The sequence below is a fragment of the Coffea arabica genome, chromosome 6c, assembly GCF_036785885.1.
Source record: "Coffea arabica cultivar ET-39 chromosome 6c, Coffea Arabica ET-39 HiFi, whole genome shotgun sequence".
Taxonomy (NCBI): Eukaryota; Viridiplantae; Streptophyta; class Magnoliopsida; order Gentianales; family Rubiaceae; genus Coffea; species Coffea arabica.
In genome coordinates, this window is record NC_092320.1 from 4,055,082 (window position 1) to 4,082,469 (window position 27,388).

At 37.5% G+C, this 27,388-nt stretch overlaps 3 protein-coding genes and 1 long non-coding RNA gene across 7 annotated transcripts; 1 reads left to right on the forward strand and 3 right to left on the reverse strand.

Annotated features, from left to right (window-relative positions):
• Positions 1-2,719: 2,719 nt before the first annotated feature.
• On the forward strand, positions 2,720-4,802 carry LOC113695704 (uncharacterized). Its single transcript, XR_011815382.1, has 2 exons — positions 2,720-2,883; positions 2,965-4,802. It is a non-coding gene; the product is annotated as an uncharacterized lncRNA (long non-coding RNA).
• Positions 4,803-5,292: 490 nt separating this feature from the next.
• Positions 5,293-12,408, reverse strand: LOC113696212 (uncharacterized). Of its 3 annotated transcripts, none has more exons than XM_027215607.2 (9): positions 12,038-12,408; positions 10,819-10,908; positions 10,244-10,412; positions 8,937-8,989; positions 8,044-8,134; positions 7,170-7,957; positions 6,423-6,746; positions 6,280-6,336; positions 5,293-5,790 (listed from the first exon to the last, which is right to left on the reverse strand). In XM_027215607.2, exons 3-9 carry the CDS (start codon positions 10,407-10,409, stop codon positions 5,677-5,679), a joined length of 1,593 nt encoding a protein of 530 aa, XP_027071408.2. In that variant the 5' UTR covers positions 10,410-10,412; positions 10,819-10,908; positions 12,038-12,408; the 3' UTR covers positions 5,293-5,676. The 3 variants fall into 3 exon arrangements, with proteins under 3 accessions (XP_027071408.2, XP_027071407.2, XP_027071405.2); XM_027215606.2 differs by having other exon boundaries at positions 10,754-10,908; XM_027215604.2 differs by lacking the exon at positions 10,819-10,908 and having other exon boundaries at positions 12,038-12,406.
• Positions 12,409-14,782: 2,374 nt separating this feature from the next.
• Positions 14,783-18,246, reverse strand: LOC113696214 (uncharacterized). 2 transcript variants are annotated; one of them, XM_027215609.2, is made up of 7 exons: positions 17,761-18,238; positions 17,358-17,454; positions 17,138-17,253; positions 16,583-16,627; positions 16,086-16,111; positions 15,337-15,472; positions 14,783-15,079 (listed from the first exon to the last, which is right to left on the reverse strand). In XM_027215609.2, exons 1-7 carry the CDS (start codon positions 18,176-18,178, stop codon positions 14,967-14,969), a joined length of 951 nt encoding a protein of 316 aa, XP_027071410.2. In that variant the 5' UTR covers positions 18,179-18,238; the 3' UTR covers positions 14,783-14,966. The 2 variants fall into 2 exon arrangements, with proteins under 2 accessions (XP_027071410.2, XP_071908259.1); XM_072052158.1 differs by lacking the exon at positions 14,783-15,079 and having other exon boundaries at positions 15,333-15,506; positions 17,761-18,246.
• Positions 18,247-18,731: 485 nt separating this feature from the next.
• Positions 18,732-27,089, reverse strand: LOC113696211 (ABC transporter G family member 28). The gene is made up of 14 exons (XM_072052160.1): positions 26,364-27,089; positions 26,193-26,266; positions 25,440-25,712; positions 24,874-24,937; positions 24,624-24,770; positions 24,416-24,450; positions 24,066-24,139; positions 22,819-23,684; positions 21,708-22,004; positions 20,800-21,249; positions 20,343-20,491; positions 19,778-20,067; positions 19,537-19,670; positions 18,732-19,112 (listed from the first exon to the last, which is right to left on the reverse strand). Exons 1-14 carry the CDS (start codon positions 26,600-26,602, stop codon positions 18,956-18,958), a joined length of 3,249 nt encoding a protein of 1,082 aa, XP_071908261.1. The 5' UTR covers positions 26,603-27,089; the 3' UTR covers positions 18,732-18,955.
• Positions 27,090-27,388: the final 299 nt, after the last annotated feature.

Below are 27,388 nucleotides of genomic sequence, written 5' to 3' on the forward strand. Positions count from 1 at the left end.
TTCTCTCCCTTTTTAAAAAGAAAAATTTTAAAAGGCCACCTTATGGTGGTTAAGTTTCTTGTCCATTATCAAGAATCCAAAATCCGTGAACCTATATGCTATGATATATATATATATATATATATGTATATGTATTTTACTTCGATTAGATTGGTTGTTCTCAGTAAATGGAAGGGGTCGGAGCATCTGATAATATCTCCTACTCTTAGTGTTTATTTGATAACATAAAAAAGTGTTGAAACTAAATTCATTCAGATGTTTTGGGTGTTTGATAAATAAAAATTTTTTTGTTGAACTTATTAAGTGGTGCTGAATTTGTATGTATTTTTTTCAGTACAAGAATCGTAACTGAATGCTTAATTTGATAAGAATCAAGAGATTTACTTCAAATACTTTATTTTACCTACCAAATCTATCCTTGTTTGTTAACTGCATTCAAAATTCTTATTGAATTAAACAACCTAATATTCTCTATCCAAAATCCTTATCTAATTAAACAACCTGACATTCTCTGTCTAATGGTTTTCTACTTCTATTTTCTTCCTATTTAATGTTTTTTTTACAATTTCTCCATGCTCCTCACATCTGTTTACTCCTTATCTATTTCCATCTTTCTACTCTTTCATAATTTTGTCATTTTTTTCCTCCCAAAATTTTTTATTGCTACCGTACTCACCGATCTCAAATTCATATTTTCCAAGATAAGTGACATTGATTATTTGTTGTTTTGCTTCAACATTTTTCCATTGAAGTAATTAAATTTCTATATAATTTGGTGTGAATTTAAAACTTGTTTATTGCAGCTTCCTTTTGCTTATATTTGGACTTTTCTTATCAAACTCTGATTTTAAAATATATTTGCACCGATATTTGGACTTTTCCATAATATATTTCTTCTTTTATATTACTTTGATTTAAAAATAAATATTGTTATTTTCATACCTAACAATTTTAAGCTAATTAAATCATATGTTCTATTTCCTTTTTGGATTGAAAGATAGAAGGGCAAAATTGTACAATTTAGTTTATTAAGCATTAAGTTATAAATGTTTATCAAACAGTATAAATATGTTCAGCATTAAGATTTAGATATTCATATATCTCTTTTCAGTGCTTAATATTCAGCAAATTAATTATTTAGTATTCAGAATTCAGAATTCAAATTCAATTTTATCGAACGGAGTCTTAGTACTGCGAAGATCGGGGAGGGAGTCAGGGAGACAAGACATGAAGCTGTTAATTCCACTACCCAATGAGTCATTGCTGCTGGCCCGTTACAACGATGCTTGACCCACCATGGCATGGGACTGGCCCGTTCCTAAGAAAGCCGGTCGAGTCGCGCAGGTTAATTACACGGCTCCATTAGAAATAAGTCCAACTGAGCAGGCTGCAGGCCTGTCGTTGATGACTGATAGCTGCTCCTTTGGGCCATGGCCCATTGGAGCACGCTACTCCAATCCATCCGTGGGCTTTTGCCTTTCTCGATGTCTTCCACCCAAGGAATCGGAGCTCCGGTTTCACCATGCAATGCATGTGTGAGCGTCTTCTTAAGTTTTTTGGGTTATCATGCTTATCTCATTTGTTGTCGGATCGGTTTTTCTTTTTAAAAAAATAAAAATAAAAATCTAAGTTCGTGCCATCTCTCGTGGATTTTTCTTTTTCTTTTTCTTTTTCTTTTTTTTGTTGAAAAATAGCGAGAAACTTTGAAAGAGAGAGTGAAATACAAAGAAGAAGTGAAAGTTGCTTCTCTTTGAATATAGGGAGTAGTTTGTTTGGCTGGAAAATATTAAAAACAAAGTGGCCAATTATGATTGCTTCTTGGTTAATTGGTACTACAAGTTAGGATTGAATTACATGAATGCTGACACGAACTGAAGGGCCAGGGTTGGTCATCTTGGACCAGAATTACCTATCTTCCTCTGTTCCTATCAAATTAAGCAAACGTGCATGGGAGAAAGATTTAACCATGTTAGCCAGTAGTTGCTTAGGCCTTGGACTGCCAGGTGACTCAGATTTTGCGAACGCCTGAATCCATCTAATCTAGTCGGTGCATGCGCTAAACACTAAGCTTTCGGCAAATTCCATCAGCCAGGGAATGCTGGTTTTGGTTAAACAGGAGAGCTGAGCCTGAGCAATGTGGTTGTCGTACCAGCTGCGCCTGCCCTACCGGTATGTATAGGCTCAACTTATCCAATTTTCTGCTCTCACCGAGGCTGTCTCTGAATAACCGAATCTCACAACCATTGTCAAGTTTCAAGCACTTAGATTCAAATGGATTGCTTTTCCTCCACCAAGCAATAGGCTTTTTGGCTAGTATGCATAATGATAATGGTCCTCTAATTAAATAAGTTCATTATGCCCCATATATAGACATTTCCGACATAATCCATTGAAACCCACGAACTTAAAATCCTTTTTAGTACTTTTTCTTTGTTGGGTGATTAAACACACTCAATTATTCCTAGCTTTCATTAGTCATAACCATAAAGCAAGTAAAACAGGAAACCCCATTACGCTCAGGCTGACTTCTTGAGCAGTAGTCCCACTTCCTCAGTGGAACTTTCCTGTTTTGGCTGCTCAGTACTGATTAATGAGCAAGAAATTTATCCCCACAATGAGTCCAATCCTGTGAAAAAGTATGACATAAAAATTCTCTGGGGAAACCAACTCACCCTTTTGCAATTTTTGGTGGAAAGGCCCGCCATGATGAAGTAGATTTTTGATGTCTCGAACACCAATGCACTTGTCTCCCCATCCGCCTATATAAAATCCTGGTGAACTGAGTCCTTTTGACACAGGCACGAACGGAGCTAGCTCGGGAATCTCCTCATGCGGTGCAAATTCTTAATTTGCAAAATCTAAGCTCGTTTACGTCGGGGCTCGGTAAGAAAAAAAGTCAGCGCTTTAGCTTCCTACGGGTATATGTTACGTGTAATCATGGGCTTTTTTCTTGATGTTTTGCAGCTACAAATTAAGAATATGAAGGTGGTTACAGTTCTCTTGGTGGGGTTGATGGTTTGCTCCTGCTTGGCAGCTCCACGTAGACCTATGATGGGAGGAATGCACGATGAAGAAAGAGTAAGTGTTGAAAATGGAGTTGCATCCACGGTTCAAAGTTGCGGTCGCGCCTGCGCCTTGTACCGTTCCACATCGGTGTCGGTGCTTCCATCTGTTAGCAAGGTGAGGGAGAAGTGGGGAATGGAGTACCCTTATAGCAGCACCGACAATCATCATAATATACCTAGACAGGACTATAATCAGTGGGGAAGCGGCAGCGGCTCCAGCAGTGGTGATGATAATGGTAACAACGATAATAATGACAGCGGAGGTGGTTAATTAGCTACAAACACCGTGTGTACAAGATACACTCCTGAATATCTTAAGTTATTAATAATAAGTGTCGCTCTGTATCGTGATAAGTGACTCTGCGTCGCTTAACGAAGGAGACTCCATTCACCTCAAAGTTATATATACTTGTGTGTGTGTAGTCCTATGTCTGCCTTCTTTCTTGGCGCTTGCAGTGGCATGTACTCTGTACTGGAAAGTAAGTTTGTATGTCAAAGTTTGTCAATGGCATCTCCTGCTTGATTACGGGTTCGCTTTCATTTGACAAACTTTGTCAAATGATTACAGCATTACAGCATTGGGTGGACAAACTTCGTGGAAGCAATTTTTTTGACAAACCATTACAGCATTGGGTGGACTGGAGTCTTGAATAACTCGGACATTGGAATGAATCAGCAAAGCGTCTGGCCCATCGTTTTCCAGAAAGTCCCATACTTTGCTTGGAATGCTAGAAATGAATTTCATGCTGTGGGAAATGACAGGGAGCTGAAAATGAAGGCACGGGAACTGGAAGCCGAAGCAAAGCAAGCCCAGCTGGTGTTATCCTCGAAAGTGAGCCCAAAACCCTAAAGAGGTAAGATCCATTAGCTGGTCGGTTGAAACCTCCTGAAGGTTGGATGAAAGTTAACGTAGATAGGTCATCGTCAAACAAATCCAGGATATGATGGCGCAGGGGGTCTACTGAACTGAGAGATGCAAAGGGGAGTGTTTTGGAAGGGTAGTTTTTGCGCCAAGGAGGGTATAGGCGTATGGCAAGCAACGTGGCTGCTGAACTCTGGGCTATGCTCGATCCACGGTATGGGCCTATGATTATCATGGGAGTTGGGGTATAGAAATGTTACTGCTATTTTGGAGTCTGATTCCCAAACAAGCATTCTGTTGATTACAGAGGATAACCGGGATGGTCCTCATCACAATTTGATTGCTCAACTGGAGGAGTGGCTTTCCAGGGATTGGGATTGTCAGCTTACCCGTGCATAGAGACTTTTTGAAGCTCCGGGATCCACCAGATGAGCTGACAAGTTTACTAGGGGTGGGTGGCAGAGGAGCGACCGCCCCAAGACTTGGTTCCTTGCAATTAGCTTAGGCCTAGCGTTTCCAAAATAAATAAATAAATAAATGTAATAAAAAAAAATATCGGCCCATCCTTTACCACCATATACTGCCATCTTTTTCACCTTGTAACTGCTACCACCAGTTATTTTTAGTTCGGGTGTCAAGACTGAATCTTGAATCCTCTATAAAACATTTTAACAATGGAACAATAGTGTCATGGAAGATTTGGAGGACCAAAAGAATGCGTGCGCGGGGGGTGTGAATAAAATGTTAAAAGGAGTGTTTTTCTGACAGACCAAAATAGTAGAGCATTTTATAGGATCCATTTGGATTAACTGTTTTTTAGGACGTTTTTGAAATATTTTACTATAACAATGAAAGTGAAAAGCTTTTACCGTAAATGAGGTTGCTTTCGTGTTTTTAAGGTTATTTTTGATATTTTTGTAGTTGTTTTTGCTTGTGTATTACTGTAATATTGTGTATGAAAATCTTGTTTTTAAAAAAATGACCAATCCAAACGCAAATAATCTGCGCTCTACTTATCAACAAAAGAAAAAAAAAAAAAGTGCTGTAACAAATAGAAGAGATGCTATATAATTCTGCGCATGATTTCCTGGATTAGAAGAAACTAATGCACAATTTATTGTTGTGTTCTCCTCTCTGCGATTCATTTATTGGGCATTTCTTCCGAGGGAAAAACATATGATGTAACTCAACTTTTCTTGCTTTTGGCATGGGCGCCCCAGATCCGATGTCTAGTTCCGCTAGCTTCGGATTCTCAATGCAGACTTTCATGTTTGGTCATGGCTTATGCGGGAATTGATCCCAATTTTGTCAAAGGGACGGTATAATGCGATGCACTGTCACTTTTCGGAGTGACGGAATATCGAGTGGTAGAATTGTTTTTCTTTCAATCATCCAACACTTCCATTCCAATTTTCAAGAATTGAACCCACTAGAATCTTTCATACAGAGACGATTAAAAAGAAAGATCACGAAACTAATTGCCCCAGAACTAATAAGTTTTCCTGCAGATCTAGAAGCAGTGGCAATGACTGCAGTCACTATGTGCACGCTATAATATGGCAAGTTCCAAGTTTCTAGATGTCTCTCCATACAAAGTAACTACACGAGTAGAGAAAGGGGCCAGAAATGTCTCAGCTTTCCATGGCTGGTCAAGGCGATGCAATTTCAAACTATCCTTCCGTTGCAACTCTAACAGCAGTAGTTTGCGCCAACGAGGCTAAGAGGAGGAAGAATCATGGTAAAGCAGCACTAGCGCTTGGACCGCAGGTCCCTTGGGTATGGATGAATGGTGGCTAGTTCACTGACACGTCGTAAGATGGTTTTCGGCAGAGGACGCCAAGCCAAATTACGTTTCCTATCTTCCTGCACGGATAATCCTACTACATTAATGCCTACATCATAAATGCGGTACAAAAACTGCATAAAGAAACAAGTCCAAATGAAAGGGTTGGGTTGAAGATTATGGGTAATTGCATCAGTGGAGACGTTTTAAGCTTTATTTCTACATGCTATCCAAGCAGGATTCTCAATATTTACAAGACAATAAGGTTTGAAAAATACACTTGATTCACAAACATATATAGGAAACTGGACATGTTCACCATCACACACTGGTGTTGCAGCAAGTTCCAGTTCTCCAGGTTATACAAACTCCCAAAAGTTTCACAATGTGCAACCAATGTGAAAGGTTATGTGAACTTCGGTGCAAGTCAGCCAACATACAAGGCCATGTAAACCAACACCAAGAGAATATTTAATAGAAGCAAAATATGAACAAAAAGAGAAGAATGAACAAATAAAAATGAGAGAAAGAAAAAAGAATGGTAAAAGGAGAGTGATAGTTTAACTAACCCCTTTCTTGCCTTCTATTTGAGCACAGCTTGCTTTTAAAAGATTTCTCCATTTGTCCTGAAACATGTTGAGAGCCAGTATAAAGAGCTTCAGAGTTCAGATATCTTAAATTCTTAAAATGAAATAAGCAAGAGTGGATTTACCTTAAGATCTACAGGTGTACGATGTGCCGATGATGGAAACAAGTCTTTCTTTATACGGCTCCATCTTCCAACCCCATACTTAGAAACACCATCAATCAACTTTTTGACCTCAGAAACAGTCCATAAAATATGATGCTTCCGTCGGCCACCATCTTCTCCCAATTTCACCTCTGCAATATCATCCTCTTCTGACTCATCCACTGAAGATTCTTTGTGGGGTTGTAACACAGCTTCTTTGTGGGGTTGTAGCACAGCTTCTTTATGGCGTGGTACAAAAGCTTGTTTATGGGGTTGTAACAAAGGTTTTTTATCAAGTTGTAACACCTGAACAGATGAAATTGTCAACTAATTTGAAGGTTTAGACAAGCATTTTATCAATTACATGTACAAAATTCTCCAAAATAAATTTTCCTTCCTTCCATTTAGTTTTCTCTTTTTCCTTCCATTCACTTTGATATTTCATCATTCATATGTATTAAGAGGCTTTGGGTTGTGCAGGGTCCTAAAATTTTCATGGATGACCAGCTCACTGACAAAATAGCAAAATCAAGTTGCTGTATGAGAATGAAATTTAACTATTCTTGAAAAACAGAATTTGTCATCGCTTGTGCATGCCAGAATATTAGGTCACTCTCAATCATACTGCTGTGGTCCTACTCAAGTATCCCCCCACCCCCACCGCCAAATATCAATCAAAATCTTCAGAGTTCAATGAGGAGGCCAAAGGTGATGATATTCCATTCTTACCTTTGCTACAATAGGAGCACGACTTGTCCGACTCTCTTTCTGTACCAAAGGCAAAGCACAACTTGTCCAACTCTCTTTGTGAACAATAGGACCGAATGGCACTTGGATAGCTTTTCCTGCAGAGTCCTCAGAAGATAATCTCTCTGCTCTAGATTTAATATCACAATGCTTGTGAGAACCAACTCGGGGAAATTTACCCCTTGAAGATGGAGTAGAAACCTCTCTTCTTTTGGGAGGTCTTGATTTAGGTTCTGATAGTTCATCAATGAACCTCTGTGGGGGCTTACGCAATCTCTTTTCAGCATGAGTAGCAATGCTGGCTTGGATGGGGCTCTTTGATGGTGATACATCCTTCCCTAGAAGAGACACATTTTTATTTTCGCCCATCGGGACATGTTTAGTTTCTTGATTAGCAGTCAAAGGGCAAAGCACTTCTCCTGATGCAACATTATGAGTACAACCCATCGTTTTGTTATTGCTTTCCAAAAACAAGCTTGAAACATCTTCCTCCATATTTTCAACAGTAAATGTAGGGTATTTGAACCACCTCTCCTCAAGCGACATTTCATTATCAGCAGTGCAGCTAAAAATATCATGTGACGTGCTGTCATTCATGTCAGGATCGCCCATGCACTTGTTCAGAACAGTAGGACCCGATAAATCTGATTTATGAGAAGTCTCATTATCACCAGCATTGTCCGCTGGATCATAACTTCCTGATACTAGTTTCTGCAATTCTATACCTGAATCATGATCCAACTTTTTACCATTTTCTCCAAAGTCAGCATCTGAATGATGTTACAAAATGTGGGGTAAGCTAAAGCAACAGCAATATGGCACAGGAACACTATGTAACTGTAGAAGATAAGCTCACCTAGAAGATAATCTTCACATACACTAGATGGACCATTTGGTGCTAGAAAATTTTCAGCCTCAATTTCACTGTGCTTTATATCAAGTCCCCGCTAAAACAGCAGTCCATAAAACAGTAATAACTAATAAGGTTCCGGAAAAAAAAAACAAATAGCTTTTTATTCATGTCATGTCAAGCATGTGAAATATTGCTCTAAGCAAATGAAAGGCCAGAAGCAGTTTTGACAGACGGTAAAATTTCCAAACTTAATCTGGAGAAATAGATTAGTGGTGCAGATATGCAGGAAGAGATATGCCTCAGTGATTGTCGGACAAATAAAGAGAATGGATTCTATGCCCTCAAGTATTTCAGTGTCCAACCCTAAGTACCCCCAGGACTTGGGATTTCTTGCGTAGAAGGAAACACCATCTATGTCCTTAGTCAATATGCCTATCTTTGCATTAGGCAAGAAAAGAAAGCTCATATAACCCATCTCCCAGAATATATCAAACTAAACAGATAAAGATGTTCTTGTAGTGCATTCTGTCCGATTAAGCCAACAAAGTGCCATGACCTTCCTTGTCAGCACAAATTAAGTTTTCATAAGCTAGATAACACAAGTCAACATCACAGTAACTCACAACCAATTAAAAATTCTCATGATATGGAATGAGGAACTAATTGTAAGCAGCAACTCCAGGCTGCATCAGTACAAGACGATGTGGGAAGCATATGCAGAAAGCTTTAATTTAATCCTAAGAAAGCTTGATACTTTAAACATCCAGTTTAAAAATCCATTAAATTTTCCCGGCAAAAGTAATAATAGCTCAAGATACAGAAGTCTACAAGGTTGCAACAAGCATTTGCAGAAGATTAAAACCATTTAGAAGTCAAAGAAAGGATAGAATGCATACTTCTTGTCCCAGTAGATGTTTCCGCTCAGGATCAGTGCCAAAATTGTCCCCACCTTTGTAAACAAGTAAACAAATAATCTACATTATAAGTGATCCTATTTGTTAACTAAGGAATATTCAGACAAACTATTTTTAATACTGAACACAGTTCTTCCATTTGATGACCAATAAGCAAATTCTTGAAGAAGTCAATGATGCATATCTACCAGGGTTTATGACCGTAGATGGAAACCTGAACTTGTGATATGGTGTTGCATTTAAACTGGATGACCTATTGCATTCCAAACATGGACAAAATGCAACATAAATTTTGCACCCTCAAATGATTTGTAGCCACATATAGAGAAACATGGGGCAGAACTAATATACACTATATTCACTTTGATGAGAAATAGTGGCATACAGATAAAATGTACGTAGTCTTTCTTCCATCAAGGAAATTTATATGGACTACTAAAGAAGTCCATCTGAACTTGAAAACTTGGTGTATAATTGGTTAGGAGAGACAGCTAATATCTAAACTTTCACATTAACAAAGAATTATAGCATCCAAAACATAGACCAAAAATCAGCTGTTAATAATTCATTCAAATAAAGGAATGCGCAAACACAATAGGCTGTTAACATTAGGCTATGATAATGACATAGATTTTCACAAATCACTCAAACACATCGTAGCACAAACTAATGGAAATGATGCACAATTGGCTGCAGGCCCGGCATTACTATCACTACTGCCTTTTTTCTGATGTGTTATGGATCACATTCATCACCAAAATCATTCTCCAGTACAATTTCCTCGCTGAAGAAATGAAAAAGTAGAATATAAGTGACAAGATTTCCCCAGTTACTAAAGCTTAAAGGTCAACACAGATTGAATTCCACAAAAGTCAAAAAGGAAATGTTTACTCCAGATTACAAGAGTCAGACATCAGTAATCTAGAAGTCCAAAAAGAGAAAACTCAGCCAACTTAGCACAGTGGATTTATCCACCTGTTGAGAAAAACAGACACTGGTAGATTAAGTAGAGAGCTTATGCAACTAACAAGTCCATCAAGCAGCAGATGAATTAAAGTATGATTCCAGAGATAGCAGCAGATTCCTATGATCCGTACACGATGGACGACGCAATGAATTTCGGTGTCAGGCTTGCAAAAAAGGGTATTATCAGTATCTTATTAATTTCTAGATAAAAGTTTCTTCCCATTAATTTCATGGTTTAGACATGAATGCATTTGTCTAAAACAAGAGGTAAATGTTGGTGACGAGAGAATAGTCCAGTAGTGCTACTAGTTTCCAGGCTATACCAAATTTGCAGGGAATATCTTCCATTTCCATGCACTTCTCTGGGCTATTTCTATGAAAACATAAGAAAGCATCCACTGAAACATGATCATCTTGGGGCTCAACAAGGAGACACTCAAATTGAATTGCCTCATCTTCTAAAACAGGAATAGCAGATTCATCCTCCATGACCTGATAGATAAGTAATAAATGAAGAGTCTCACAAACAAAAGGCCAAGAATATCAATCAAGTCAGAAGTAATTGTTATAGATATCTTTAGCTTTTTTGGATTAGCCCAACAACTACATACCAAATTAAGAAAGCTAACTAAAATTTTAAGTCAAGCAGTTACATGGCACATGCATGGTGCTTCAACGCAAAGGACAGCAAGTCCCTAGAATGGAATTATAATCAGCTGCCATTGGTTGCTAGAACATAATAACTCCTGATCTTGGAATGTCGTGTAGAGTTAACAACTACTACTGACCATGCAAGTGCCAAATTAATTTTGAACTCTAAGAAAAATTCTCACATCAGATATGCAGAAAGCAGTTCTCCAACCAACAACAGTATATTGGCGTGGGTGTAATCATATACCCTGAATAGATTGATCACTCAGAGTTTGTGGAAAACTTATTTCCTCAGAGCATTCATTGAATCAGCTGATGGTCATGCCATAAGGTTCATCTACAAAGACTCAAAACTCAAATTTAGCAAAACTTTAACATTTTGACAAGTAAAGGACATCCAACAATGAGCGTCAAAGGGGACTACCATGCAAAGAAGCATAGTGTTCAAAAACTTCAGAAAGAGGAAAAAGAGTCAGGTAACATCCCTGAAACCACAAGCAAGAAACAACCCCAGCCCCATTTAACTATTTTTAAGGTTCCCTTCTCTCTTTGCGCGTATTTCAAAAATTGCAAATTGGTAAAGTGCCTATGACTGCAGAAACCCTTCTGCCCCTCCTTTGCAAAAGCCACCAGACAGCACCTAATAGCATTGAATAGACTCAATACTCTCAAAAGCCGTATATTTCGGTGGAAAAGTAGATGATTTGCTGTTTCTTTGTCTCTCTTGTTTAATTTATACAAAATGTATAGACCCTTTCCTCTTTCAAACGTAGTCACCTGCAAGATACTCTCAAGACCCATTTGCCCAAAAGATAAGTTAACAGAAGTTTTTTCCTTCTCCCTCTTTTCCTTCTTATGAAAATTCAATTTGGAATTGTAATCACAGTTTTAAACATTAAATTGCAAAGCTCATGACTTTTTGAATGATGAATTCACAATTCTTTCAGCAAAATCCAGAATTATAGAAATAGTCTGGAACTGTTAGAACCAAGCACTTCCTTCTCCCCAAGTTATCTGACATCTATTTAACTTCACAATCTTGATATCAAGAACAGCAGGAAACAAAATGTAGCTTCTCTTATTCTCTTTCAACTTAACCACTTTCTCTTTCCCTTCGAGACTTCAGAAAAATGCAGCTTCTTAAACCTTAAAACCACATTTTTCCACCATGTTCAGATTAAGTTGGAATAGACAGAATAAAAACATTTCAACTTGCTTTCACGCAAATTCCGTTCAACCCCCTCTCAAACCCACAACAGAGATTTAAAAATTAAGCAGAAAAGGATTAAAAACGCCAAAAAGAAATAAAACAAAGACAGCCAATTTTAACGAGAGAGAAAAAAAAAAAACCAACATTGTGACAATTGTTGGAAAGCAACAACCAAATTGGGTGCATGTGCAGCAATGTAGAAAGCAAAATCAACATATAAATCCATAAGAAACACAATTTGAGGGAAAAAGCTTACCTGCACCAATGTCAAGTTGGAAGCAGCAATTGAAAAACTTCAGTTGCTTTTTTTTTCCCCTTTTTTTAACCACCACCGCAGAGCAGTGTACGGTGAGTGAGAGAGAATATATCCGCCAAAGAGGGGGTTGAAAAAAAAAATCCTTGCAGTAAAGTTCGCAGTATTCAACAATAGCAATTAGCACTACTCCTAGAATAAGAGATGAAGCAATCGAGAAGAGAAATTCAAGGTTTGCAGTGCTACACTAACTCGACGGAATCCAAAAGATGTTTAGGAGTTTGGTAGTGTAATCTGTGTTTGGAGTCCGCTGTGGCGACGCGTGTAGGAGCGTAGTGGCGAGAGCGACTAGAGTGTTGTTGCCGATGCCATGACCTGTCAACCTTAAAGTTGACCTCCTTTGATTTAACTTAGAATCTCTGATCTCTTCATTTGACTGTCCTTTGATTTAACTTAGAATCTCTAATCTCTTCATTTGACTGTCAGTTGTTTTTTTTGAGTAAACATTCACTGACAGTGTAGATCGTTACGATTATATACATGATACATGAAAAAAAATTTAAAATTTAAATTTAAATTCAGATAAATTGTAATATATTTAATAATAATGATGTATACACTGACAGTGTATAAATATTAATTCTTTTTTTTAAGAAAATTTGACTGTCAGTTAACAAGTGGTTTAACATCAAACAAATCAAGCTGTAAGTTGAAAGGAAAATTATGAAATCATGGATGCAAAAATTTGAGGCAAATACTAACCAACTTGGACCTTTTTTTAAATCACAACCATAAAGAGTTCCAAATTAGACTTTTATACATTGACATTTTTCTTTTGAATATTTTAAAATTTAAGTTTCAAATGAAAGATTCAAACCACATGGATTAGGTGTTTTTAGGGTGTTTGTCTAAAAATTTACTATAAAGGTATATATGTTTTTCTTTTGTAAATAGTTAAATATTTTTAGGAGTGACTTTGGAGATGTATTTGAGACATTTTTAGAATTTTAAAAGTATTTTGAGTATTTTTAAAAAATTAAACACCATCATCTATCACCGCCACCACCCTTCACCGTCCCCTCCCCTCCTGCCTCCTTCTCCCCTCTCATCCCCTCCCTTCCCCCACTTTGTACCTTAAATTTTATATAACCCCATATTCGTCCCCTGAAGTGTTGAAATTTTTTACAATTATCCTTACTATTTCAAGAATGGAAGATTGAAATAAAACAAAATTTCAATTTTACTTAAAAGTGAACTTTACTTGTATGTTCAGCCACGTATACTAGAATGTACATCTTATATTTTTGTGTAATATTAACAATTTTACAAATTTATGCCATTGAATGACCTGAAACTTACTATACATAATAAATAATAAGTTCAAGAGAGTTTTTATTTTATTTTTGTAATTTTGGATAAATTGTTTTATGCCTATTAAACTTATAATAAACACTTAGCTATACCCAAAGTCCACAAACTATACATTTTAAATTTAACAAAAAATTATTGTTGCATCCCCTATATAAATGTCTTGGCTCTGCCATTGGCCATGTAGGCACTTGTTTGTTAAGTTTTTTTTTTTAAACATAAATGTCATTAGTTAAGAAAAGTATATAAATACAAGAAATACAATAAATGTGAATACATGCATTTATATTGTAAATCATTTGAAATTTAAGCGTGTTAAGGAATGTAAACTGAACACCCATTTTAAAAAACAAATCCATAAATTAAAAGAAAATTTTTTAATTGGTGCCCAATGAACCCTCATCAATGTATCTAAATTACACATGATTTACCATATAAATACACACCAACAATTAGTATTATCTGAAGTTGCATTAATATACTTTCTCTCTATTTAACTTTGCTATTTCAGCAAACTTTTTTAACCCTCATACCCCTCTTCATACCCTTCCAACTTTACTTTTCCAACATTTCAACACCTTAAACTCCATCTTAACTTACCCTAAACTAAAAACATGTCCCTCAATCATTTCTAATTGTGTAAATCACAATTACTATATTTTATTATTATACATTATAACTTCACGAACAAAGATAGAAAATATACAGATGTATGAAAGAGAAATACTACAATAACTAAATTCCTAATTTCACATCAACCTCTAAAAACTTACCTTCCAGGTGCAATTAGGACTGCAAACGAGTCGAATCAAGTCGAATTTTGATCTAATCGAACCGAGTCTTGACATAATTTTAGTGAACTCGAATTCGAACTCGACGAGCCGACAATTTCAAACTCGAGCGAAATCGAGCTCGAAAAAAATAAAAAATAATTATTTTTTAAAAAATAAATAAGATAATATTTTTTTCTTAATAAATAATAAAATATTAAAGATATATATTTATATAATTTTACTATTAAAATAAATAAATATACATATATACTTAAAATAAAAAAAATATACATATATATATATATATATATATAACCGGACTTAATATCTTGAGCTCGAGTACGAACTCAATTTTGACTCGAGCCAGCTCGAGCTCGATATTGATCGAGTTCGAGTTGAGCTTGACTTGCTCGCGAGCAGCTCAATTCGTTTGAAGCCCTAGGTGCAATTAAAAGACAAGGAATAAGAGAGTGAAGCAGGAGGAATGAGTATACCCGGACATTCCAACAAAACGAATTCCAATAAACCCAACGTCCTGGCGCACGAGCACCATTCTATCCACTCTTTTAGCTAGATCGAGCATCACTATCTTTGTGAAACTATCATATGCAAAAGATCATGAATATAACATAATTGCAAAGATATAAATTACATCCTAGATGGTATAAAATTTGAAAGGTAGACACCCTCCAACACCAACCCCCAACCCACAAAAACCCCCAACCAAAAAAAAAAAAAATCATTGGGCCCATATCAGAAACAGTATAAGGAATGAGCAAAAGCAAAGCAAGTCAAGTTTGATCTTTTATTCCTTTATCTCCGTCTAACTCGCCGTTGGTTGCCAAGCCTCGAATTTTCACGTCGTAATACACTTCCTCCACTCTTCTAAGATCATATTTCATTCCTGTCATGAGCGAGAGAATATATAAGTAGGAATTCATTGAAAAGCCAAATAATAATAAATTCAGGCAGTCACCCAAAAGAAATATGCAATCAGAACTGGCAGATTAAGTAGCCTTCTCAAGCACATACGAAGATACAGGAAGGAAAAGCTTTACAAGAATAAAGTAAAATAAGAAATTAAAAAATAAAGAGTTAAACAGGAAGGCTTCCGATGACAGGTTAAAACATGAACGGCGGTTGTGAGAATTATTAGCTTACCATCAAACTTCTTGCGTAAAAAGTCATTCCGGAGATTAAGCATGCGAAACGATGCATGCAGATCCGTTAAGAACTTCAAGACCTTGCGAGGACAGTCATAATCTCCAGCAGTGACTTGGTTCACCACATATCTAGGCTGCAGGACCAATAACTGTTATCTGACGAAAACACTGTAGACATGCAAACAACGTCCAGTGTATAGCAAACTCATAGAATGTCATATGGCACATCAGAATTACTTCTGTTGAGAAAATTTATGAGCTAAAATAAATCAAAACAATAAAAAAACCCTCATTTTGTTGAAAAGAACTATTTATCCACATGAGAAACATACAATAATGCCTTTATAATGTCCCACCAGAGGGGAATTAAAAAAAAAAAAAAGACAGATGTAGAGAGAGACATTCAGACATCATCCACGATTTCATGCAAAAGCTCCTTTAGGATTTCTGGCAAAATGAGAAACACACCAAGGTTTCTTGTTGCTTTCAGACATTAATTTTTAATGTGAGTTGTGAGCATTCTTAAAGAAGTTGGGAGATCTTCTTTTGATGCTCATTAATGCCAGATAACTCATTTTTTACTTCTTTCAGATCATATTATTACCATCAGAACCCAAAAGCCTTTTATGGTAATTTCTACTGTAGATGAGTTTGATGCTAAAACAATGTCAACAAAAGTAACTTTCAGTTTCCAGGTCAAAACAAGAGACCAAAAGACATTATTTTCAACCTCCATAATGTGCTTACCAATTCATTAGACATAAAACAAATTCCTGCACAACAGAAAAGCATAGATCAGTATATCCTCAAAAGTATGAAACAGGAGACTAAAAACTCAACATTTTAGAGGACAAGAAATGCACAACTCAATTGACATAAGAATCCTTTAGATGGCACCTAACAAAGAAGCCAACGAGTTTTAAAAATTATATATATAAAAAAAGACCCAATCACATGCATATTTATCTCCAAAAAGACGACAAATTTCTAATCTGGTGTTCCAGCTTTTAATATCCTTCTAAGGGCCTTAACACAAAATAGACATTCTGAAATTTTTTTTTTTAGAGTAAAAGTAAATCAGTGCCAACAAAGTTATGGCATTCTAGTTGAGTCCAAATAAGCCCTCCAGAGAAAAGAACACAAGACTGTGGCCTTTAACAGCACAACATATCTTTCTTTCCAAGCTAGCTTTGCTAACATTGTCAACAGAAAGATTCATATAACAGAAACCTGAAATCACGTACCAATAAGATAGTCTTCGACATCTAGCCCAAACTCTGAAGAATTTACTGCATCATGGACCAAAAGATAAAATAAAAAATCTCCACACAGACCTAAACCGATATGGTAAAAGTAAACAAAACAAAATGATGAGACAATTAAATAATTAAGCAAACAAAAGTACAAGCAGATGATTAGTTGGCTACACATTAGGAAATGTTGAATGAGGTATACCCCTGTCCTAAGTCATTCGACAAATCCTATCCGAAGAATCCATGTGTGACAGTAACAGCAACAGTAGAGGTAGTACAAAACATTCAAATATTTTCTGATACAGAATCTTCTTAAATCATCAAATAGGAAGCCTAAGATATCACAGTAGAAGCTTTTCTCATGCCCAATTGTGAAAATGGAAAAAAGCACATAAATTAAGGAAACGTAGAAGAGCTCTAGCTTGTAGCCTTTTATTTGTACTTAAAAAAGACGTATGCATCATGCAGATAAACTGCGCAAAGCATTCAAGAATTGACCTATCATTTGGAAGTTATAATTCCAGGTAAGCATAAATGAAAACATACATGCGAGTTTTTCCTGAGCTTCAGCATGTAGAAGAAGCGTCCCAGTTTCTAACCAATGCATAAAAGCTAGCAACGAGACTACAGTCTGGGTCTCACTCCTCCAATCCCCATGAAACCTGCTTAAAAGGGACATGACCTTCTATAACTACTGGCCGAGTAACAGGTGAGAAACTAGAAGCTACAGAACATAATAAGATACAAGTTGAAATCTCCCACTTACCTATAGTACTGCCCAGGGCATTCACGGATAATTTCCGCAATCCTACTAAAAAGATCTCTCAGCACATCAATCTGGCCCTTTGCCTTCTCCAGGACCTCTGATTGAGCATAACAGGTATAAGTTATAGGATAATTGATATGATTTTGCAACCAGAAATTCAAAGTCAATGCTTGTTGAACAACTACACATATCACAACCCAAGAAAAATTGGAAACAAAAAATTGCAGAATCTTTAAACTAAAACCATGGCTCAACCAAATTCTGCAGCGTAAAAGAAAGATAATAGCTAAAATTACAAACCCCTTCCCTTTCCCTTTCCCTCTCCACCACCCACCCACCCACCCAACCAACAAAAACAGAAAAGAGAGAGAGAGAGAGAGAGAGAGAGAGAGAGAGAGAGTACCTGGGATGGGGCGGGTCTGGTGAACGAGAAGGAGGCTAGAGTGCATGAGCCTGGTAGTGGAGTCAATTTCCGTGGCGACAGCACGAATCCGTTCGCGTAAGTTGCCAGAATCTTCTAGATGGTGCCGAAAGTCCTCGAACTGTTTCTCAAGTTTATCAGAAGTGGGTGAGGGAGGAGCATGGGCTTCACCTTCGGGCGCAGTCGTCATTGACGTTGCAGAACTGAGAGAACAGCAGCGAATCGAGCTGAGCCCCGCAACCGTTACGTTTTTGGGAATGGAGTTGGAAATGAGAGGGAATTTGGGAGGAGGAAACAGTGAGAGAGACAAGCAGAGAGAAATGGGTTTAGGGTTTAAGGAGGTGGACGAGCGGGACACTGAGATTGCAGTGAAGGCGGCGTTTCTAAACACCGATTTCATGTTGCGCTACGATTCATATACTGGATGGGAGTTGGCAGTTACGCTCTTCTAGACTTCTAGTACTTGATGATGAGTAAAGAGTGGCACAGTATTAGTAGTGTAAATTGAAATTCGCTTTCGAAGCAAAACCTGCAGCATTTTTTTTTTTTTTTTACTAAAATTACAAAAAAAAAAAAAAAAAAAGTAAATCTCACTATTAGACTGTGATAATGTATTTTTGTGATTCATGCCACCCCAAAAAAAATCTAATTTTTTTTTATACATATACTTTGCTATATCAATGTGAACTTCTCAACTCGGAGACTAGTTTTCCATAATTCCTTTCTACAACGAATCACCAGGATGCCAAAAAAAAATCCACGAATTTGGAATTTATAACAAGAGTTGGGAGTCGAAAATGTAATGTGATATGCTAATCAGCACTTCCGCATCTGAACTCTCAGTTTCATTATTACAATTGAAACGATAAAAGATCAAAGCAGAGAGACAAACAGTTCGTAGTTTAGCCACAAGATTAAAATGTGCACATGGATGGATAGGTGCAAAGAGGGAATCCGAGAACCAAAAAACAAAAAGGCCTTGATGACGACGCAATCAATACACATCCTTTTGTTGTAAAATCTGTGTGGCCGCAGTACTATCTCCTATTCCTTAGTCAGAAACTGTTTATCCTCTGATCAATCCAAAATTCAGTAACTATGATACAAAGTCTGTCAAAAAAACTAATCCTCCTGTATTTGTACAAAAATTATCATTGGCAAGAACCCAACTTCGACCTCATTTCTTCCCGAAAGTCACCAAACATAAGAAAGCTAATAGACGACTACCTACGCCACAGAGTAGGAGATAAACTAGACATGGAGTCCAATCGTGTAGACTGTAACCATATTGCAGTAGCGTTCCGCAGCGCGTTATCAGCCACACTCCAGAATATCTGAAGAGAAAAATAAAGACAAATTATGAGCACTTCCAGGCCTAAACATCAGATCGTTTTTGTTGTTACATAAAAAACTCATCCGCACAAATCATTTTAAGAGAACCTCTCCTGTGCTCACAACACGCTCAGAAAGTCACTTAAAGACTCTGAACAAACTATCAGTAAAACAACATCATCATGTTGCCGTGACAGATGGCTTCACGGTTAGCAACCGAGTTTTGTGTCACAATTCTGCAATGATTTCCATGACTCGATTGCATTGATGACACCTAGAGATCAATTACAACTAAGAACTCATCACCGTGCATTGACAGATCGCTTGACCTTTAGCGAGTGCACGTGAAGGAGAACGTGTCATGCATATACCTGGATAACCATCTAGCAGTAATCACTAGTATAAGTACAAGAGCGTCTTATCTACCTTTGAGCATTAGCAATTACGAAAGCTTCTAGTGCCCATTTTGGATAACAATAGTTGGCTAGAGCACTCCCTATTTTATCTCCTTCATCCTGATTCGCAACGAGTGTCAGAACAACAGGAACAAGAACACACCACTGCATTTCCAGAACAAGGAAGATTAGTATCAGTGGGACAAAATAAACACAAACCAACCGCATATGCCAGTCATAAGTTATTAAATGTTATGGCCCCTACTACATACCAGTTGTGCTGGACTAGGCTCAAGTATGATGGCAAATACGTATGCCATGCCTGTCACACAGTAGACGAGGCAAACCAATACAATGTAATTATCCAAGAAGGTTGATCTAGGATTGTTGAAGAAAAAGAACATTGAAAGAAAAACCAAAGGCTTGATTAGTGTATTGAAGTGATCAATGGTATCCTTTGCAAGAAAACAAGCTAAAGTGCTCATGCCACTTCCACTCTCTCTCCAGTATTGTAATTTGTCCAGTGAAAATGACCGCAAAGCTGCAATCTTGCCGAGGAGAGCTGCAAGTTGGAAATTAAAGATAATCAATGATTGGTTACGATGAAAAAGTTGGAGTAAATTGCATAAAATAAAATACAACATGTGAGCGAAAATTAACCACAACAGCTTTCTGCCATACTTCACACGAGAGTTAACAAATTAACTTTTATGAAGCTTCTATAACAAGCATGACAAACAGATAATGTCAGTTAACAACTAGGAAGTTCATTCCATCTCGGATTCTGTGAAATTGATAAGAACACAATCAAACAGATATTGCCACTGTTCTACTTACAAACAGCAATGACAGTATACATGTAACCACGATAGCCAAATGTGTCGCCCTTCACTTTTGAAAGAGTTCCTAAGCATGCTCCAGCAAGCAGAAGGATAAGATAATCCGCTGCTTGTATCTTAGCTTCTCGCAATCTCTGCTTGACAACCCTGTAGCGTTAAAGCACATTAATGCAGTAATAACAAGATAGAACAACCAAGGCAACCTACGACAACAGGCCACTGATGATAAGTGATTATTCAAGCTAGTCATATTCACCATCTTCAAGAGAAAGATGCATTGCATAAATTATTTATAAGTGTGTTATGATACAATTTTTCTTAACATAATCCTCTACGGTGATTGGTAGACTTGTCAGTCAGTTTCTTTCTTGTAACTAACAATTTGTATTTGTATTGTCTTAAGATTGTCGAAAAATACAATAGCGTATAATTTGATGTGAACAAAACTTCAATACCTCCCAAGGTAATATCTGTACTGTCGGAGAACACCAGCTGTGACTCGATTAGATAAGTCACTGGATGATAAAAAGATATGTTGCATATGTTCTTGCTTTTCCTGCAATGAATCTCCAACAAAAGATTGTTCACTGGCTCCACTAGCACTCGCATTTACACCAGTTGAGGATGAAGCAATTTGATCCAAATATTGCATCATATCATTGGGTACTGGATAACCTTTGTGAAGCATCCATCTAACTGGGAGCTGCTGAACAGTCACACCTCCTCCAGGTTTCACTATGCCCTCTAGAATGTCAATCAAGTGATCTGGAGGATTGGCACGTTCCGGGACATTGATTCCTATACTTCCGAAGTATTCTTCCACTTTCTTTACAGGTCCGTGGTACACGATAAGGCCACCTTTTGCTAGAAGTATCAAGTCATCAAACATCTTGTACAATGTGTAACTGGAGCAGGAAAGGACAAGTCATGACATCTCAAATGTATGGTTAAAAAGACAAGCACATTCCAACAGCAATTAAATGGCAACCGTAAGAACGTGAACTCGCAACATGTATGTTCTGTTTACTTTTTAATTTGCTGGATCTTATAGGATAAAACATACAGAGCACTGAATAGTATACATATGTTTGCACAACCAGATTGTGCAAAACTTCATCAGCAGCCTTTTTTTCATCTATCACTGATTGAATGCAAGGAAAGGAGATTATTTATTCTCTTTAAGGTACGGAAGGGCATTGCCACTTGCTGCCTTAACATGTCTATTAGGTGGTTTAAGACATAAGTCCACTAGCCATAAAGAGCCAAAAGGGGTACTAGCCGTTTATAGTTTTAACCTCTAGTTTGAGCCATATCATAGTCAACTTCCCAACCAAAACGAGCATTGGTGCAAAACATTACATACCTGGGTTGATGAACAACCATGGAAATGTTTACACCTTCAAGAGCTTCTCGTCGAAGAGCCCGGAGAAGTAAGTTGGAAGATGAACTATCTAAACCAGATGTTGGCTCATCCAAAATCAACAGAGAAGGTTCCATGACCATTTCCAGTCCAACATTTACTCGTTTCCTCTGACCTCCAGAAATTCCACGCTGCTCAACCGTCCCAACCAGAGAATCCCTCACTCCCTGCAGACCGAGGGACTCAATGACTCTTTCAACCACAAGAACCTTATCAGGTTTTGGCATATCTGCAGGTAGCCTTCATGGTTTTCGAGTCCATTAAAATTTATACAAGAATAATCAGTCCATGTGGAGTATATTCAACTAAATGTCAAATCAAAAGAAGATTCAAACTTTAAGGGAGAATTAGCATGGTGAAACTTTAAGAAAGAAGATTCAAACTTTAAGACTAAATGCTTAATCAAAAAGTGATCACTCGCAGATGATGACTCACACTCTAAACCATCAAAACATGAAAATATGAAGCTACTAGAAGCGTGTTCTGTGGGACTGTTCATGCATGTGCAGCAGGATCAGGAAACTACAAAATCCTGAGCAAGAAACAGCTTATGTATAATCACATGAAATTTCAAGTAGACTTTAAGTGATGCAATAATGACATGCTAAATATGAAAACAGTTCAGAGATGGATACTTAATTCCGGTAAAATAGGTTGATGCATTAAACTGACATGGAAAGGTTGATGCCCCCATGAATATGAGCAAAGACATCAGATATTTTTGGCTAAACAATATCACATACTTTGTCATAAGGCAACACAGAATTTATTTTGGATGTTATTACCTGTCACCTCTCATTTTTTGAAGCCTAGAACTTTGGAGATAATAAATGATTTTTATTTTTTAACTTGAAGAAGAAATCTGAGTATTTAGTTATCCCACACTTTCTAAATTACTTACCACAACCAGGCAATGCAATTTCCAATTGAGCTAGGTTTTGCACTCATAAATCACTTGGAACAATCACAAATTACATAATCAAGTCCGGGTTAGGCACTGTCAAATAAGTAAACACTGTAAATAAGCATGTAGATAAAGTAAACAAATACAAACCTGCATCTTGCACTGAACCGTAGGTTCTCTTCTACTGTTAAGTTTCCATGGACAATATCATCTTGAGGAACAAAACCTATAATTTTCTTGTAGCATTGAATGGAATCAGGCCTTCCATTTATGAGAATTGACCCTGAAATGGTGCATCCAGTTGCCTTCCCCAACACAGCAGAAAGGAATGTTGTCTTCCCTGCCCCTGATGGACCCATTACAGCTGAAATTCGACCAGGCAAGAGTTTTCCAGTAACACACCTCATGAGATTTTTGTTTTTCCCTTTCAGAGTCAGGGTTAAGTCTTTGAAAGCAACCTCAATCGTGGGCCGACTCCTAACATCGGTATCCGTGGCCATCGAAATTACACCCGAAAAAGTCATGTTCTGAGTTTTCTGCTCCATTGCTTTCTCCTTCTCAAGTTGGCCATATGCATATCTAAAAATTTGGCTGCGAGTATGCAGTTGTTTAGGCTTGACCTTTTGCTTCTTTATATTTTTATCTCCTATTGCCATGTTAAAACCCTCAGGATTTTCTGGATCATTATCGAGAGATTGCAACATTTTTGTGAGGTGGCCTGGCTCCTTTTTGTGTGATTGTTGTGATGTTGAATCACTTGGAATTTTGGGTGGCAGAAACTGATCAGATTGCTTCCCATTTGTCTTCCGTGAAAATGTGCGGGACAACTGTTGTTGCAACCCCATGGCCCGTTTCTTGGCTACATCTTTAGCAGACTTCCATCTTTCTCTCGCTTGTGCAGTTTCTCGGGCACTTCTTGCTGCAGCTTCCCTGGACTTTGCTAATCTTCTGTAGCGAGTCATGATGACTTGATCGGAGAAATTATAGAAGATGAAAAGTATAAAACTTAAGGCACCCTGCATTTATCAGCAAAAGAAACACAATATACTGTTACCATTAACTTGAGAAGAATAAGTAAAATGTTGTTCCTCCATCCTAAAGCACAACAGTAGAAAAAGAAAGTTGCCAGATAAGAGACTGCAACTAGTGAACTGCATCTTGAAATGTAGTACATCTATTTGTTCAAGGATAAAGCAAGAAGGACATATTTTGCATCAAATTTCAAACTATGATCTGCCGGGTAACTGATTTAAAATCTACATAAACTTACCAACAGAGATTTACTACAAGATGCAAGTGCAAGCAAACAATAATGACAAGTGCTTAACTATATCAAACAGAGAATAGAACAGTACATGCAAAGATACTCATGCAGAACTAAGCAAGATATCACTTACAATGAGAATGACCCCGTACGCATGAAGGTTTTGTGTGTCTGTATTTGGATTGCATGTACTCAACTTGAAGCAAACTGCAAAAATGCACCTAAAGGTTATATATACCATTGTAGCATATGCCATCTTTAAGAAAGTAGAGATTTAGAAGAGAGATTTGAACAAGAATCGATCATCAGTTTATTTAACAAGGTCAAATTAGGAAGGAAGAAAAATGACATTACAGTAAACGAGTTATTCTTGCTTTACATGATTAAACAGATAACATTGTAATCATTTCTGTTATCTTGCAGTTGATAACTTACAACATAAAAAACTAGAGTTTGCAGAACTTTGAGATTTTGACTATTTACCTTTTTCAGCTGTAGAGCCCTGCCTGCAATAGTGTCTGAAAATCATGAAATTAAGAGACCATCAAATGGTGATGCCAAAGATCAAACCAAGGTTATAAAATTGCTGTTGGCAGAGAATTTTTATATATATTGAGGACAATAAGATAATAACAGCTGTTTTGTAGCTTGTGATCCAGGAAAAAAAATGCTGCAAGATTTAAATCAATACCCTTGACTGCAAAGAACCTCTTTGGTAGTAGTTGGACAATAAGATCCTGCAGAGCAGAACATCTCCTCACTGCTTGTAACACCAGCCCACATATCTGCTCCACCACAAGTGTGGTTTGGCTTGCCAGCAGGTAACTGATACCGATATCTGAAATTATCTTTACCAGCATATGTATCAAAGGATCATAAATAAAAACCAAAATGTTTCCATGTAATAAAGAAAACATAGTCAAGTTGGGAATTGAACTTACGGATCACATATACCGGTAGTTTTGTTGAGCTTTGCCAGTGGGCAGTAAGAACCTAGAGGGCAAGCTAGACATATGCAACCAAAATCATGGATATCAGTTCAGCTGAATTAACTAGTAAGACAAAAAGCAACATCACATAGGAACTTGAAAAGATCCGAGTTTCTTTTTTCTAATCACTTTTTGGAGTAGGAGAAACCTTCCCATCTCATCGTTTAATAAGAATGTTACGCCATTTTGAATGTGCATTAAACTAGTACAGATAAAGACTAAGCTTGGTTACTGCATAATTCTAGAAGCACATTTCTATGCCTCTCATACACAAGGAGAACTCAATACATCAGCAAGCTTAAAGCTATTAAGTGGCCTGCCGAGCTTTGGCATGTAAAAAAATTAAAAAAAAAATACTTGAAAATTGCACAAAAAGCAGATTCAGAATAGTCAGGAGCAAGTTAGCCTTGAGATGCATTCTAATTGAATATTCAACTCAAACAAATAAAAGTTGACTGCAGACAAAGTAAAGAGCTTAAGGGAATCATCCAAAATCATAAATTGTGAAATCCACTTACGTATCATGCATGTAAGACCTCGAGGACAGAAGAAACCCTCACAACAAGGTTGACTATCATGTGTGCGATCAGGCATATACTTTGAGTTTTTCATGTCAACCTTTACGTTTGAACCAGCACTACAAGCCCATCCAGGCTCACATCCAGGGACCCACGACGTCAAATTACAGTTCCTGTTGGGTTTCAAAAATTGAGCCTCAGCTGATTTCCTTTCCATAAAGCCGGAGAAGTAGAATTTCATCTCTGCTGCTGTACATAATCTCTGGGGGACATCTGTTTATTGTAATCAAAATACAATCAGATACTACATGACAGAGAGGACCAAGCATGGAGTTCATGCAGCCAAAGACGATGGAGAAAGTCTTTTTACATGATAAAAGCACTAAAATCATTCCAATTTAAGTCTTATAGTGCTTTTCTTCAGCCTTGCATCAAGTTTAACTCTCTCCAACAATTCAAATAAATTTTCCTCTCAAAAAACAAAGTGAGGGAAGGATTGCTTCCTCAAGCACCATTGATTAGCCAGTGGAATCGAAGTATGGTACTTTACTTCTCTTGTTGTAGTTCGATATGTATAGCTTAAGTGCACTCAACTTCAAAAAAAAGGTCGTAACTAGCATTGCTAATCTCTGCCCATTTCATTAGCATACACTTAAAAGAATCAAATTTCGTCCACCAAATTGAAAACCATTTTAAACAATGGCTGTCCATATATAATTAAAATAGATCCCATGCAAGGAAACGCATACATACCTTTTGTCTTTCTGACACAATTATTCAAGAAATCCAAATTTGTAAAATTGAAAGCTCCATTCAAATCAGCATCCCTGAAGAGAGAAGATCACGTGCCTACTATTAAATCAAGAATGATCACAGCAATAAAACTATCCCGACAACTCAGGGGGTAAACAGTAAAGAACTTACACATCCTTGATGCAATATCCCAAAGCCTGGGTGATATCATTGTGGAATACCTTAGTAAGATTGGAAATTTGACTGTAAATGAGGGCTGTAACAAGTGGTATAGCTGCAGGGGAAGTCTTACCCTCATTCCCATCTGCACACCGGGCATGCCCCAGAAAACCAGCCAACAAAACAATTACAACAAACAACAACGACAAGCGTGGAGTGCAAGAGGCAAAAATGTCCCTCCTTCTACACATTTCACTGATTCAAATTATTTAATACACTCATACACAAGTAAGAGATATTATCAAAGCAACGAAATCTCGAGTGGTTCTTTTTACCACTAAAAATATGGGATTTCAAGAAAACGGCTTAGGCATCTCGAGACTTCATTGCATCGATCATCAGATGAATTTCGACATGTGAGGAACCTTCCTCCTTTTTTTTCCAGAAGTGAGAAAGAAGAAGAGTGGGCCGAAATTGGACGAGGTTGATGATCAGACGAGTCAAAACGAGGAGATTGAGCTTCAGAGGAGCCAAAAAAATCAAAACCTTTTTTGGTCAAACATTTTGGGGTTGGATAGAGAGAGAAATTTCTAGGGTGGGGAAGGAGCTCCATTGTTTCTGGAGAAAGAGAGGGCGCGGAGAGATTCATGGCGATATTCAAGCTTCAGGGGAAAAACACTGGTACGACCTTGTACTGACTAGTGTGTGCTTTTCTCAACCGAAAGGCTTCCAGTGAGCCTCTTCAATTGATCAGACGTTGTGCTGTTAAGGCAGGCGTGAGCGCAACAGCTTCCATCTGGAAAATTTGCACATTTCGCCCCTACAATTTGCAACTTGTTATTATTATGCCTCCTAAGTTTTAATCGTTGAACACCAAAGGTGGCACCCAGGACCCTAAACTTGGCTTGTCAACGGGCTGGGTTCGGGCCGAAATTCATTATTCCAGACGCGGATCCGGTACACTATATCGGATCCAGATCCGACCCGTTTATCTGACGGGTTTTTTACTCTATGTTTCGGATCCGGGTCTACTCGAA